General features: G+C 55.3%; 1 protein-coding gene across 5 annotated transcripts in view; it reads left to right on the forward strand.

Moving 5' to 3' along the window:
• Positions 1–15,123, forward strand: part of Shank3 (SH3 and multiple ankyrin repeat domains 3) — a 60,653-nt gene extending 45,530 nt beyond the window's left edge. For 2 of the 5 annotated variants that reach the window (XM_052161782.1, XM_052161783.1), the window contains 3 exons: positions 2,717–4,973; positions 5,973–6,083; positions 12,616–15,123. In XM_052161782.1, the coding sequence (XP_052017742.1) occupies positions 2,717–4,973; positions 5,973–6,083; positions 12,616–13,204 (2,957 nt within the window). In that variant the 3' untranslated portion in view covers positions 13,205–15,123. The other 3 variants (XM_052161784.1, XM_052161786.1, XM_052161785.1) reach the window with 3 other exon arrangements.
• Positions 15,124–16,111: the final 988 nt, after the last annotated feature.

Consider the following 16,111-nt stretch of genomic DNA (forward strand, 5'->3'; position numbering starts at 1 on the left):
CTGCTTATACCTCCTTAGGAATGCATACATTCTTAAGCCAAACAGCTATCCTGGTACCCATCCCAGGACTCCTGCTTACTATAAGCTGGCCCTGGGCTGGATCTGGGTCTCAGTAGGAAGGTGACATGTGTACAGTGAGGTCAGTTCAGCAGTTATAATGTGGGTGTCAAGGTACACATATAGATGGAGACGTCCTGGGGAGGCTCAGACACACAGGCACATCAGCATTTATACTTAGAACAATGGGGCAAGCAGACATTTCCTGGGGACTCTGGGGCAAATGTGTGACAGAGGCCAGTTTTTAAAAAACACACACATGTTTCTATGACAGAGTGCTTCATGTGCTGGCAGTGGTACTTCCGTAAGCGGATGGGTGGAGGAGGGCAGGTGGTGAAGACTGCGGTTCCCATGGAAACCAAGAGATGCTACTTTACACTCTTCCGAGTGCCCTGAGCTTCTGAAGCCATGGCTTCTTTATCTCTTGCCTTACAAATCTTGTAGCAGGCGTATCTTGTATCTGGTCCCCAGTGCTGTAGTCCCCGTGTCCTCTCGCCACGGATCTGTTCTCTAGTCCATCTCTCTGGAAAGGAAGCTTTTTGCAATCTCTTTACAACCTGGTGTCCCTCCAGCTGGTCCAGTGTGGGCTCCTGTTGTCCTGGGTCCGCAGAGCAACAGTCCTGTCCTGCTTCCTCTGGGGCATCTGCTTCTGCCTTTCTGGGGCATGAGTCTTTCCATATTCCTTGTTGCCTCTCTGCCCTCTCTCTTCCTGGATGGCCTTTCCCAGAGCTGACTACTGTAGACCCAGACCTGTGGACTTGTTGTATAAGCCGCAAGCTCCTTGGCAAGTCTACCAGCCCCTCCCACCTGAATACAGCTGGCCAGTGGGCTAGTAGGTGCTCAACTTTAGTTCCCTGTGGCTGTCACACTGCCGAGTGCCAGCAAGAGCATTGGCTGAGTTGTTAGGCTCCTTGGACTCCACCTCAGGTTCCAGCTGTGTGTCTCTGGGCATGTAATACAACTGTTGGGACCCCAGGGCTATAGTCTGCAAACATGGATATAGCCAATAAGGACAGATGAAGCTTCTCCTTAAACACTGTTGCAGTAGTTGCAACAGCCCCTCTTCCCAGGCTGTGTCTGGAGCACACACAGTCAGCACCCAGGAAACAATCCTGTTTCGGACTAGCAGATAGAGAGGGCCTTTCTTTAGTCTGGTGTCAGCACAGACCGCTGTTCCATGCAAGGCAGGTGACTTTTTTTTTCCTCAGGCGCAACCTACCATGCCAATGGTATTAAATTCCACCCCCTCTTTCACTGTCACGCATCATTCCTGTCTTCTGTAACCTTGAGGTCTCTGCAGGTTCTTCCTACATAGCTTCGCCTAGCACACAGGCTTGTGAATGTTCAGTACATGTTCCTGTGCTGTGTAGGAATGACATCGGGAGGGGGCCCAAGGGCAGCTAGGCAGACCTTGAATCTGAGGTTAGCCATCTTTGTGGTGTCACTACCTGCAGCCTTGAGCTACCATCTGTAAATAGCCCCGTGAAAGGGGCAAGTTAGGTCCTGTGGTGAAACAGACTCCTAAAGGCAGCCTGTATGTAGCTGGAATTCAAGCTCAAGTTTGCGGCACACCTAGTCTTGCTAGTCCCGAAGACACAGCGCCAGAGACAAAACGGGTCACCACCACGCCTGCCTTCCACTTACTAGGTCAGGCCACTCTATAGCGTTTTCAAGCCTCACTGGGTAGAACTCTGCACCGGTGTCTACATTCTGTCTGAAATGACACTGGAGGTTCTGTAAGGATCTAGTGACATCTCCAGACAAGAGGATGGGGTTCATTTTCAGGGAAGTGTAGCTTATAAGAGAACAGGCTTATATCTTGGCCTGAGGTAACGTTAGACGGTAGGAGTGAAACGGGAACATGCCTTGGGTGTTCGACCTTCAGTTCCAATTTAGTTACCCATCCATTCTTCCTTCCCTCTTCCTGCCCAGGCTCTGGCTAGGGTACCAGCTTTCTAGTTTCCTGCAGGCCCATCTGTGAGAGTCTGTCTCTCCGAGGAACCAATGAGCCTTCTTCCCCAGCTCCTCCCCGCGGCCATCAGTGCCAGCTCTTGCAGATGCATGAGCCTACTCTCCTGTGTCCCCTCGTTGATGTTTTACGTCTGGAGGAGGGGCCCTTCTCCCTGACCCTCTTTCTTCCTGTCTCTGCTTGCCATCAGGATTTTCACTGACCCCTGCTTCTTCAACACTGAATGTTTCTGAGTTGCTTTGCTTATCCTTGATGGGAAACCTCTAAGCAACCCCTAGGTCCTCTCCAACAGTTTTAGGGGGAGCTGCCTGTACCCTTCTGGTGTCTTCTCATGACCTGCTCCATGCCCATAGGGGTTGGGGAGATCTTGGCTTCAGTTCAGGCAGTCAGAGTTCGGGTCCTGTTCCAGATCCTCTGTGGGAGCAGCCTGCTACACTATGGTGGGGGTCCCTCCCAAACTCTCCCTCAGAGCTCTCCCTACCTGCAACAGGACTTGGCGGTGGAGTGTGGGTGTCCTGCTCTGAGCTCTTGCTGTGTCCCTTTGCCTTTCATGGACCCTGATTCCATCTTCCTTGGTGGGGCTGTGGCCATTCTGGGGTGGAGGATAGGGCTAGCCAGTGGCGCTGGGTCCAGAGAAGCCTTTCAAGGGCCAGCGTCCTTGCCAGACTTACCCGGCCCCTCCATCCCCAGGGGAGGATGAGAAGCTGGCATCCCTACTGGAGGGGCGCTTCCCACGCAGCACATCAATGCAGGACACAGTGCGTGAAGGTCGAGGCATTCCACCCCCACCGCAGACCGCCCCACCACCCCCACCCGCGCCCTACTACTTCGACTCCGGGCCACCCCCTACCTTCTCACCGCCACCACCACCGGGCCGGGCCTATGACACTGTGCGCTCCAGCTTCAAACCAGGCCTGGAGGCTCGTCTGGGTGCAGGGGCGGCGGGCCTGTATGATTCTGGCACGCCTCTGGGCCCGCTGCCCTACCCTGAGCGTCAGAAGCGTGCACGCTCCATGATCATATTGCAGGACTCTGCGCCCGAAGTGGGTGATGTCCCCCGGCCTGCACCTGCAGCCACACCGCCTGAGCGCCCCAAGCGCCGGCCTCGGCCGTCAGGCCCTGATAGTCCCTACGCCAACCTGGGCGCCTTCAGTGCCAGCCTCTTTGCTCCGTCGAAACCACAGCGCCGCAAGAGCCCGCTGGTGAAGCAGCTTCAGGTGGAGGACGCTCAGGAGCGCGCGGCCCTGGCCGTGGGTAGCCCGGGACCAGTGGGTGGAAGCTTTGCACGAGAACCCTCCCCGACGCACCGCGGGCCCCGCCCGGGCGGCCTTGACTACAGCTCTGGAGAAGGCCTGGGGCTTACCTTTGGCAGCCCTAGCCCTGGCCCAGTCAAGGAGCGGCGCCTGGAGGAGCGTCGCCGGTCCACTGTGTTCCTTTCTGTGGGTGCCATCGAGGGCAGCCCTCCCAGCGCAGATCTGCCATCCCTACAGCCCTCCCGCTCCATTGATGAGCGCCTCCTGGGGACTGGCGCCACCACTGGCCGCGATTTGCTGCTCCCCTCCCCTGTCTCTGCTCTGAAGCCATTGGTCGGTGGTCCCAGCCTTGGGCCCTCAGGCTCCACCTTCATCCACCCTCTCACTGGCAAACCCTTGGATCCTAGCTCACCCCTAGCTCTTGCTCTGGCTGCCCGAGAGCGGGCTCTGGCCTCGCAAGCACCTTCCCGGTCCCCCACACCTGTACACAGCCCTGATGCTGACCGCCCTGGACCCCTCTTTGTGGATGTGCAAACCCGAGACTCCGAGAGAGGACCGTTGGCCTCCCCAGCCTTCTCCCCTCGGAGTCCAGCCTGGATTCCAGTGCCTGCTCGCAGAGAGGCAGAGAAGCCCCCTCGGGAAGAGCGGAAGTCACCAGAGGACAAGAAATCCATGATCCTCAGCGTCTTGGACACGTCTTTGCAACGGCCAGCTGGCCTCATTGTTGTGCATGCCACCAGCAATGGACAGGAGCCCAGCAGGCTGGGGACTGAAGAGGAGCGCCCCGGAACTCCGGAGCTGGCCCCAGCCCCCATGCAGGCAGCAGCTGTGGCAGAGCCCATGCCAAGCCCACGAGCCCAGCCCTCTGGCAGCATCCCAGCGGATCCCGGGCCAGGTCAAGGCAGCTCAGAGGAGGAGCCAGAGCTGGTATTCGCTGTGAACCTGCCACCTGCTCAGCTGTCCTCCAGCGATGAGGAGACCAGAGAGGAGCTGGCCCGCATTGGGCTAGTGCCACCCCCTGAAGAGTTTGCCAATGGGATCCTGCTGGCCACCCCGCCCCCAGGACCGGGCCCCTTGCCCACCACGGTACCCAGCCCGGCCTCAGGGAAGCCCAGCAGTGAGCTGCCCCCTGCCCCTGAGTCTGCAGCTGACTCTGGAGTAGAGGAGGCTGACACTCGAAGCTCCAGTGACCCCCACCTGGAGACCACAAGCACCATTTCCACAGTGTCCAGCATGTCCACCCTGAGCTCGGAGAGTGGGGAACTCACGGACACCCACACCTCCTTTGCCGATGGACACACTTTTCTACTCGAGAAGCCACCAGTGCCTCCCAAGCCCAAGCTCAAGTCCCCGCTGGGGAAGGGGCCGGTGACCTTCAGGGACCCGCTGCTGAAGCAATCCTCGGACAGTGAGCTCATGGCCCAACAGCACCATGCCGCCTCTACAGGGCTGGCTTCTGCTGCTGGGCCTGCCCGCCCTCGCTACCTCTTCCAGAGAAGGTCCAAGTTGTGGGGGGACCCCGTGGAGAGTCGGGGGCTCCCTGGGCCAGAAGATGACAAGCCAACTGTGATCAGTGAGCTCAGCTCCCGTTTGCAGCAGCTGAATAAAGACACGCGCTCCTTGGGGGAGGAACCAGTTGGTGGCCTGGGCAGCCTGCTGGACCCTGCTAAGAAGTCGCCCATTGCAGCAGCTCGGTGAGCAGGGTGATGTGGGGAGGGGCCCGTCCCCCTGTCTTCTGTTCCTTTTGTCCATCTACAGACTTCCCACCGCTCTTCTTCATTCTGTCCCATCTCTCATCTGTCCATGGCGCGGGTTCTCCCCGTCCACCTTTTTATCTTTGTCTGGTTTTGCTTCGCAGTCTGATAGAAGGCTCTTTAGGACAGCAGCTCTGTGGACCCCTTTTGGTGCAGGCAGTGGTGGGACTGGGTACCTCTAAGACCCAGGCATGTCATGAGATCTTGTAGGCCCTGCCGGAGGCTTGCAACTTTGTATTCCAGCTTCTGACTCAGCTGCCCTGGCCTTAGGTGAGGTTCTTCTCACGTTGTACTCTGGAGCCACAGCTGCAGCTGTTTGACCCTGAGTCTGCTGCCCCCTGACTCCATTCTGGTTCCCTTTCTGATAGTATGGCTGCCCCATGTGGCTCGTGTCTCTCCTGGAGCAGCCCCTCCCGTGATTCTTTTTCAGGCCAGAGTACATTGGTTCCTTTTCTTTAGGGACTTGATACAAATTTCTTACGTCCTGTCCTAGAAACGGTTCCTTTCCTGTTGTGGCACCTCCCAGGGCTCTTCAAGGGAATCCTGGATTGGATTTACAGAGCTCCATCAGGAGGAGTTGGAAATCCCACTGTCTTATCTCTCACCTACTTTTTCTTTCTTGCCTTGTTTGCCCCATACCCCCCTCCCCCATGGTGATGGAGAAGAGGGAGGTGATGGAGGAAGTCTGGGTGCTACTACTAAGGTTGTTAGACTTTGTAGGCAGAAGCTGCCAGAGCCTTGGGTTGACCCCTCAGGCTCTGTCGTGGCCACCTTCCCCAGGGCTCCTATGTGGACTGCATGGGTGCTGGTGATAGCTGACCAGTTTGTGGCCAGCCTCTTGTCTGTGTTTCTCTAGCTGCTTCTGCCTCTGCCCTAGGGTTCTCCTAGTCTGGGTTTGGGAGGGGTGCCGCTCCTGATGCCCCACTCCTTGGTTCCTAGACGCTCTTCACTGTTGGTTGTGGAGGACAGAGTTCACAGAATAGTGAGCAGCGTACAGCTTGAGGATGCGAGGTCTCTCTCAGGGGGCCTCCCAGTCTTCCAGTCTTCCAGGTTAGTGTCCACTAGACGAGTGGGAGCTCGGGTTGCTCTCTGAGAGGTTCAGGAACATCCCTGTCCTTCTAAGTAACCTGTTCTTGGACTTTCTCCCATTTTTGGCCTCTTCCATCTCTTAAGCCTGAAAGCCCTTTTCAGTGCTGCACCTTTAGAGTGGGCAGAGTGACCGTGGACCAGTCAGGACATGCGGCTGGGGGTCCCAGGTTTGTCTAACGAATTGGGTCTTCAAAGATAGAGGCATCCTAATACAACCTTACTCGGGCCATTTTCTTCCTTCTTTCTCTTTTCCCCCACCACCAGCCCCTCTGTTTCTTTCTGCCTCTTTTCTTGATGAATTTAAATGTCACTTATTGCCTAGCCTCAATAAACGTGTATTAAGCCAATGAACAGAGGAGGCTTGATACAAGTGCTGTGTCCTAAGGCAAATTTCATGGCAGCACAGATGGGCAAAGATCTCTTGGGTATCTAGTAGCACCTTTCCGTAACACTCTGTCTGTGCTCAGTGATTTCACGGTACAAAGGTAGACATCTGCTGTTTAGCACAGTTACTGCATTTCTTAGGCATATACGTGATACATTTTATCAAGTTCATTTTAGCATCACTGAAGCACCTTGCACCCTGATCTTCCATTTGCCTCTGTATTCCATTTTGTTCTCACTCACTTTTCTTCCCCATTTTTTTTTTTCTTTTTGGTTTTGGTTTTGGAGACAGAGTCTTGCTATGCAGTCTGAGCTGGCTTTGATCCTCCTACCTGTCTCCATGGTGTGAGCTATCACATCCTAGTACCTGGATGAAACAACGTGCCATCTAGAGTGTGTCCTGCAGCCTACCACAGGCTTTCGTTTCCATCTGCAGGCCTGGGCCACTTGTGACTCTGTGTGCATCTCGTTTATTTCAGCCTGGTCTTTTGTCCGGTCTTTGTGGATACCCTTCCTTTGATGTCTGTTGGGGCTGGGCCTCAGCTCCAGCTTTGTAGCCAGTGTGGGCTGGAATCTAGCATTCGGGTCTTACTTTGGGATTAAAAAAAATCACTAATGAGCCTTTCCCTTAGAGGAGTGTCCAAAGTGTGTGAAGTTCTGATATCTAGGTGTGACTGTGTCCTTCTCAGGACCTGTCCTGGCAGAGGTCACACCCTCGAGCCACATCTTTGGTCTGTGCATGGTTCCTGAGTCTTACCTACCAGGCTCATCTTTCTCTTCCCGTGATGGAGTCCACCCAGGAAATGGCCCTTTCTGTTCACCTTCTGTGAAGATGCCTCAGGCCAGGCGAGGAGACATTCCGCCCCCAGGTGTTCACGTAGCCTGAGCTTTTGGTAGACAAGTTGAACTTCCCTATGTTTCATGGGAAAAAGCTCAGTAACTTATAGATCAGCTCTTTTACGTTGGCCCGTCGTTGGGTTTTGGGCTGAAGCTGGAAGGTGTGTTGTCCTTGGTGCTACTGCTGAGGTCTGTGATCCGCCTGTCCTTCATTTCAGCTTGCAGGTCTCACCCCTGCTGAACAGACCATCTGTCCACTGAGAGCCCTGGGCTGCACCTTATTTGTTCATCATTTAGAGCCCAACCTTGGGCTCCACACCTGGTTGTGGAGCTCCGCCTGTCAGTCGTGCGACCTGCGCCTGTGTCTGGTTCCACTTGTCTTCTGGGTCTCATGTTTGGACTTGAATCTAACATGTGGTTTGAAACCAAAACAGGGCTGTTTTGCTTTGGATTTCAGGGTCTTTCTGGGTAGGGGTGCTGGGGGTTCAAACTCAAGGCTCTCAGCATGCTAAGCAAATCGTCAACCACTGCGTTACATCTGCTTTGTTTTATTGAGATATGAGAGCTTTCTTTTCTTACGTTTAGTGTGTGTGTGTGCACATTATACACACTTTATGATGTACATGTAGAAGTCAGAGAACAGCTTGCGGGAGTCAGTACTCTTTGCATTTTGTGGGTTCCGGGGATTAACTCAGGCTGTCAGGCTTGGCTGCAAGTGCCTCACCGACTGAGCTCTCACCAACTCAAGATACGAGCTTTTCCATAGAGCCTAGGCTGCCATTGAACTCACTGTGTAGCTCAACTTGGCCTTCAGCTTAAAATAAACCCTTTGCCTCCCAAGCGCTGTTATCACTGATATATGCTGGGATGTTGGCTGACTCAATTTTACACCTGATTATCACATTTCTTTTCTTTTTTTTAAAAATAAGGTGAAATGGCTTTGGAAATATTTGCTGCAGTACTTTACAGAACCTTTAATTTTTTTTTATTATTATTTTTTAATCACATGCTTGTGTGTGGGTGGTCAAAGTGTGCCCTGTTCTTTAGACCTTTTGATCAGTGCTGAGATTTCCCAGGAGACCTACTTTCCAATCAGATCGCTCCACAGAGCCCTGCCCTGCCTGCTCTAGGGCTTGCCTGCATGTTAAGGGAATGGACAAAGCCCAGGCTCTGGGGCAGTCATACATGAAGGTTTTTGAGTGCAGTTGGAGAATGGGAACAGGATGCATTGTGTCCCTGCAGAGCCACTTGCATGAAGTCATTTGCAGGTGCATTGGCTAAAGCCCCAAACTCTGCTAGGGAACAGAAAGAGATCATAGAAGAATAGACATAGGGACCCTCGGCATGTCAGTGTCGAATGGGCCGGGCACTGAGGAGTGAGGGCAAGGCAGTGGGAGGGGCACGTGCAGAGGCCCCCGAGCCCTGCCTGTCCTGTAATGAGGCCTCTGAGTTGCCAAGGGCTACAGGCCTAGATCTGACCCACGTGAGTGCAGAGGTGGCAATCCTGATGTAGGAGCCAGGCCGGAGCACGAAGGAACCTTTTCTTGACTGTTGGTACTGTGGGCTGACGGAGGTAAGGCCATCCCAGGATGGTTTTTGCAGGATGACATCACTTTTTTCAGTGTGAATTATATTCCCGAGTCTGTGCCAGGCCCTGGGAGTCAAGAGAAGCTGCTGAGAAGGAAGTGATGGGCCGGGATGTAGCTCAGTGGTTAGAGGGCTTGCCTGGTATGCATGAGGCCTGGGTTCTGTCCCTAGTAGAGAAACAGGGGGAGGAAGAGGGGGATGAGGAGAAGAGAGGAAGGGAGGGAGGGTGGATGGCGAAAGACCCTGAAACTATGAGGGTCCTGGACTTAGGTGACGAGGAAGACCTGGGTTAATGGGAGGAATTGATGACATTCCCCAAGGCTGAAAAGGTAGAGGAGCTGCAGTCCTCTTGTGGGTGCTGCCGACTGAGGCACGGCTGGACATCCTGTGTGTTAAAAGGTGTTAGGAGAGCCCAGTGGAAACCTTGAGCTCAGAAGGCACCGATGGGCCCTCACATGTGGCAGTCCTGGGCTTGTAGGTCACAGCAGACAATGGGTAGATGACGAGGGTTGAGAAAGTGCAGATCACGGGACATGGTGGGCTGGAGAAGTGATCCAGGAAGGAGGATGCTGTGGGAAGGGCTCCTCCAAACACACACAGCCCAGGGGACCCCTGCGTACTGCCTTGGTGGCTGCCAGGAGCAAAGGCCAGCTCTTGGTGGCTTTGACTTCCTCGGGTGAGATTGAAAAGCCAGATGTGCCAGCCAGAAGCACTTTGGAGGATGTAGTGGATGCTGGCAGGTGACCTTGTTGTGGACATGACCTGAGCAGAATGTGATTGGCCAGTCAGCTCCTGGTGGCCGGAGATGGGTATGCAGGGATGTGTTAACACGTTAAACATGCTTAGCGTGTGTAAAATGTGTTAAAGTCAGATTTGCACATGCTGGGGTTTCTGCCCTGGGGACAGTGTGGGTAGTGCTCTTCCCCAAGTGGGGGTGGGGAACACACACTGATACCTTGGCCACTCCTGTACACACCCCTCCTTGGGCTTGTCCCCTGGGCCTCCCGACATCAGCAACACTGGTGGAGTTTGTGAGGTATATGGCTGGCTGGCTCTCTGCTCCCAGTCTCCTGGGCACCTCTGAGGCTAGGTTGCCCTCAGCTCAGTCCTCCAGGTCACCCCTGCCAGGATGGCAGGCAGGCTTCAGTGCCATTTAGACAGGTACAGCTGCTTGTCCTAGCTTAGATCTTTTAGACCCAGACCGCCCCACTGCACTCACTGCCTCACGGCTGTTTCCGTACCCTCCAGTTCAGCGCCATGCTGCTGCCGTCTGGGGTAGGCCTTGCCTAGATATTTGTTCAGTGATGATGCAGATGGCCATGCTAGGGTCAGCGTGAACTCAGGGAAAGGCGGCGAAGGTGATATGCCTGGCCTTGTTGGACTCTGTAGGTGGCCACAGTCTGACCTCACAACTATGCTTTTAGCACCTCCTCCCTGAGGACCTTACCACCCCACCTCTACACCTTGTCCCAAAGCCAAGATGGCTCCATGAGGCCAGGTTCCACGGGGGTTTTGCCTGCCTGTTCCCTTGTGTAGATCCCAGGTGTTTCTGGAATCGTTTGTGTTGGTGGCGCTGTTGGGCTTGTTTTGAGCTCTGCCCTGGGTCTGAGTGGTTGGGAGGAAGCAGTGGGGGCATCTGAGAAGCTGTTGAAAGTGATGGAACTGAGGACTGCATGGAAGGGCTGATCTTGCACTGTGTAGGATACAAGTTGAAGGTTGCTGAAGAGAACATGCTCCTTAGCTTGCTCTTCTTTGCAACGGATTTCACCTTACAGCAACAGTTTGAGGAGGATGGGTGTACTTTGGTTCATAGTTGCAGAGATTTCAGTCTCCGTGGTGGCTTGGGCCCCACTGCTATCTAGAGCGTCAGAACAGGGAAGGTTCGGTGGATCATTTTCTGACAGCCAGGAAGCAAGAAGGGAAAAGAGGGGGGCATGAATAAGACCATCAAATCATGAAGTCATTGATGTACTGTTGTTGTGATCATTATTCATTTTGGGGGCGGGGAGAGAGGGACAGAGTCTCCACATGTAGCCTTGGCTGGCCTGGAGCTTGCTCTGTAGACCAGGCTGGCCTCAAACTCAGAGATCTGCCTGCCTCTGCCTCTGCCTCTGCCTCTGCCTCTTGAGTGCTGGGATTAGAGGTGTGTGCCACCGCCACACCCCGACCCAATCAGTGTATTAATTCATTGATTAGGGCAGCACTCTCATGGTCCAGTTACTTCTCAGTGGTCCACCACTATACCTTCAGAATGCAAACCTTTTGGGGGGATAATGCAGAGCCAAACTTTGTAACAAGGAGGGGGGCATGTTGAGGGGATTCCTGCTGGTGTGGGATTCTGGGCCAGGTGGGCAGGAACTTAGGCCATCCTGAGAGAGAGGGCGTTGTGGGGGTGAGATGGCCGCTGGAGAGAAGTTGGTCAAACGTTAGAGTGACTATCAGACTGCAAGGCACTGCTAAGCAACACTTACGATCTGCCACACAGTGGAGAGAGGCAGCGAGCTATTCCAGGGCAGGCAGACTGGATGCCTTCTATCCAACGCTGTCCTTACCTTACCTTCTGAGTTCCGACCTCCATAGAGTGTCCCACAGGGGTCCCTGAACCTGGCTGCCCATTGTGTGGTTGTGACTGAAGGCATTGTGGGCCTGGCCTGCTAACACTCTCTCTCATTGCTCTCTCCTGCCCATCTGCATGTGGCTGCTCTGTCTAGCTGCGCGGTGGTCCCGAGTGCCGGCTGTGTAAGTGAGCATGCCCATCCCATGCCTCTTGCAGTTCACATGCTGTGCCTGGCTGCCCTGGCTGCTCTGCATGGCTATGCGGGGCTTTGGTGCTACTGACAGCTACTGAGGCTGTCCTTGGACATAGGAAGGGTAGGGATGGGGATGAGGGGCTAAGGGAGGAGTAGGCTTCCTTTAGAGCAGCTGCCTGCCTCCGGCCTCCCTCCCTCCAGCCAGGCAGGCTGGGGCAGGGCTGGAAGTCCAGGATCCTGGCAGGTGAGGCTGGGAAGTGAGGTACCATCTGCCTTGTGTGTTTGTCTGTGTGCTACCACGTTCTTGTGAGCCCTGCTGCATGTCCGCAGCACATGTAGTCGCCATTGCTGCTGTGGTGTGCTCTCCCGTGCAAGGAGGCTCTCTTCCTGTTACCGTGTGCTGCTGCTTCACACCTCCTGTGGGTGTGAGCCCTGCCTGGTGTTTGTCCTCAGTGTTCATGGACCTATCACGTCTTGTGCTACTGCCAGCCTTTACCATGACTCCGCCCATCCCTGGAACTGGCCTTGGTTGCTCTGTGTCTCTTCAGGCTTGAGAACAGAGCTGTTATGTGGGGAGTGCTGAAGGTCGTGTTCAGATCTTATAGTCCTGAGCATCTGTGGATGGAGGCTGTGTTAGAGGCTGGCAGGGAAGGGCAAGCAGCTTTTGTCCATGAGAAAGTTTCCTTTGGTGAACTGCCCTTGGGGCCTCCATGGAGCGCAGCGTGGGGTGGGGGGCAGTTTTACTTCTTAGAATGCAGTCAGTTTAAGAATCCCCCAGAGCAAGGCACTGGTCCTGTCCCAGGATGTTTTTGTTTTCAAAAAGAATGACCACAGGATATTCCTCCAGCCCTAGTCCTCCTGGCTCTGCTGCCTTCTGTCCACTCCGACTTTACTTTCCGCCCCTCACCTGGCCCTCACCCACTCTCCCTCCGCAGGCTCTTCAGCAGCCTCGGTGAGCTGAGCACCATCTCAGCGCAGCGCAGCCCCGGGGGCCCGGGCGGAGGGGCCTCCTACTCGGTGCGGCCCAGCGGCCGGTACCCCGTGGCGAGACGAGCCCCGAGCCCAGTGAAACCCGCATCGCTGGAGCGGGTGGAGGGGCTGGGGGCGGGCGTGGGAGGCGCGGGGCGGCCCTTCGGCCTCACGCCTCCCACCATCCTCAAGTCGTCCAGCCTCTCCATCCCGCACGAACCCAAGGAAGTGCGCTTCGTGGTGCGAAGTGTGAGTGCGCGCAGCCGCTCCCCCTCACCATCTCCGCTGCCCTCGCCTTCTCCCGGCTCTGGCCCCAGTGCTGGCCCGCGTCGGCCGTTTCAACAGAAGCCCCTGCAGCTCTGGAGCAAGTTCGATGTGGGCGACTGGCTGGAGAGCATCCACTTAGGCGAGCACCGAGATCGCTTCGAGGACCATGAGATCGAAGGCGCACACCTGCCTGCGCTCACCAAGGAAGACTTCGTGGAGCTGGGCGTCACACGCGTTGGCCACCGCATGAACATCGAGCGTGCGCTCAGGCAGCTGGATGGCAGCTGACGCCCCACTCCCTCTCCTGTTCCTGCTGCGCCCTGCCGGCAGGGCCCCCACCCCTACTCCAGGCCGCAGGCTCGGCTCGCCCCCTACCACGGCGCCCGGGCCAGGAATGTTGCATGAATCGTCCTGTTTGCTGTTGCTTGGAGACTTGCCCTGTACATTGCTTAGTGCCCTCCCCTGCCGCTGAACCCCACCCAGCACACAGTAAGGGCGCGGACCAGGGGGGCTGGGTGGAAGGGGGTTGGGGCAGGGTGCTCTGGCCTGACCACCTCCTCCACAGCTCCTGGTGGCCAATCTTCCAGAGGGGGAACCTAGTCCAGCATGCGAGGTCAGGACACGCCTTGGTGACTTGGGGGGAGGGGGGAGACATTGGGGTTCTCGATAGGGGCCAAGGAGCCCCCTGCTTTACATATTTTAATCCACTCTATATTTGGAACGAGAAAAGGAACAAATATCTCTGTCCGTAACAGTTCCCGCCCTCTTCCCCTCAAGTCCTCTCGCTGGTCCCGCCACAGCTGCCCAGTCTTCCATCTCCGGCCCCTCACTGCCACCCCATACAGGGCAGGGGACACTCCAGCTGGCCTGGGGTTAGCCAGGGTCCTGGCAGCCCACCCTGGGGACCCCGGCTCAGCCCCCTTCCCTCGCTGAGCTATAGTATGCCCCACCCACCCTTTAGGTGCTGCTCAGGGGGGACGGGTGGCAGGCATTGCCTGCTGGGCACTAGCAGGGCCAGGTGGCCTGGGAGATTATTGCCCTGGGGCTGGGCCCCGGTAACCCAACCCCAGCCATCATCTTCACAGGGTCTCTCCCAAAGGAGGGGTCTAACCTTTCCCACTTCTTGGGCAACTACAGCAGAGAAGCCTCCCTGCCTCGCACCCCAAAGACTCCCTAATTCCTGCCCTGTGTGTGCGCGCCACGTATGTGTGTGCACGCCTGTGTGCTTGTGAAAACTGGGTGTGGCTGAGCGCATGGGTGCCCTGTATGTGCTTGATTGTGGAGTGGTCCCCAGGGGCTGTACTGGATGGGTGGGAGGTTGCGGAAGCTTGCACACGGTGCATGCATGGGTGTGTGCCTGTGAAGGGGCCCTGTCTTCTCCAAAGAAAGGCTGTCCCGCTCCTTCCTCAGCCTGTTCTCCCTGAGCCTCACCCAGCTTAAGCCGGGGTTCTTGGTGAATCCTTCCAGCTTCGGGAAGCCTCGAGGGCTCCCCTGCAGGCAGTGCCCCTTCGGGCTTCTAAGGGAATTGTGGGGACCACTAAAATCAGGCCACAACAGCCCTTGGAGAGAGGCAAAGACTCCTGAGGGTACCCTGGCCCCCCTACTGTGACTCCTCACACTCAGCAATGACCTGTGGGGTGGGGGGCCCTGGGGCATTTTTAAACATAGGGTTTGGAGTCTGGACTATGAGCTCCATCCACGTCACTCACAAGTTTCTGTTTCTATTTCTAGCTTTTTTTAATAAAAGAAATATATATAAAAAAGACAGAAAACAGGTGTTTTCATGGCCCAGGGGCTTGGCACGCCGGTCTGTGCCCACCGGCCCCGCCCTGGCCCACCCGCCCCGCCCTGGCCCACCGGCCCCATTCCCTAGACACAGAGTCACACCCACTAACCCTCTTACCAACAGAGCAGGTCACACACACAGCAGCAGTCACTGTAACAGACTGCCACATACACAGTCTCACATTTACCTGTGGGTTTTTGGTTCTGTTCAATTTGGGTTTTTAACTTTACAGGGTCAGTTCCGCTTCACCCCCCTTTTGTATGGAGTTCCATCTGGGGGGCTTTCAACCCCCTGCTCCAGTCCTGAGGCCTCCTGACCCTGACGTTGTGATACACCCCACAGAGATCTATGTTTCTTATATTATTATTATTATTAATAATAATTATTATAATATTATGTAATAAATTTATAAGAAATGAAATCCTGTCTCGGTTTGGTTGCTTAGGGTTAGGGAATAGGGCCTGCTTCTCAGACAGGTCCCACAGACGCACAGCCTTGGCTCCCTGTGCTGTGGACTCAGCAGTATCTATGGAGCAAGTCTTTCTGGATCTTCCTGCTAGACCGACCTCCGGTTTGCTAGACCCTGGCTCAGGCTTTCTGCAGACTTTTAGCACCTCTCTCTTAAAATTTTTTTTTCATGTCTAACTATGTCTGCATAAGTGTATGACGTCTGTGAGGGCGCCCTTGGGAGGGAGCTGGTGTTCAGCAGGTGTGAGCTCCCACTGGAGGTGCTGAGAACCAGCCTCTGGTCCTCTGCAAGAACAGCAAGTTCTCTTACTGGTTGAGCCATCTCTCCAGCCCTGGGTAGCAACCTGTAGACTTCAGGTCCTCTGGGATCCCCATTACCATTTGTTCTTTGCTTTCTGGTGCTGGGGATGGAGCCCGGGCCGGGACTTGAGCACTCAATGATACACCCACTCCACTTTTAGACTTAGGACTTGAAATCTTCCTGCGGTGTCTAGTTGTTTATAAAAATCTACTTTAAATCTCAAACCTCATGTCCCTTTCTATGTGCTGGTCCTTGGCTGCTCACCGTGTGTGGCCTTACTGCAATGGTTTCCCACCTCCATTCCTACCTTCTGCTCCTCCCCCACCAGACAAGTGAGGGGGTCCCCTTATGTCCTCCTAGCCCCTCCTATACTTTCTCCCCTGCTGTTCCCAGCTTTGCTGTAACCTCCCCCACCCCAGCCCTTCAATGTCCCTTCTCCCAGGGAGCCTTCCTTGCTCTGCTTCTCTCAGGTCCGGGTTGGATCCTCTGGGTTCCAAGTGTTGTCTCAAATTAGAGGAGAACGGTGCCTCTCACTGTGTCTGCTCCCTTAAGGGTCAGAGAGAGCTAGCTTCTCAAAGACTCAAGGTTTACCTTTTTCTGTTCCTCTGAGCCCTGCACTAAAACACACACTGGACCTTCA

Source organism: Apodemus sylvaticus, chromosome 17 (genome assembly GCF_947179515.1).
Source record: "Apodemus sylvaticus chromosome 17, mApoSyl1.1, whole genome shotgun sequence".
In the NCBI taxonomy this organism is placed as follows: domain Eukaryota; kingdom Metazoa; phylum Chordata; class Mammalia; order Rodentia; family Muridae; genus Apodemus; species Apodemus sylvaticus.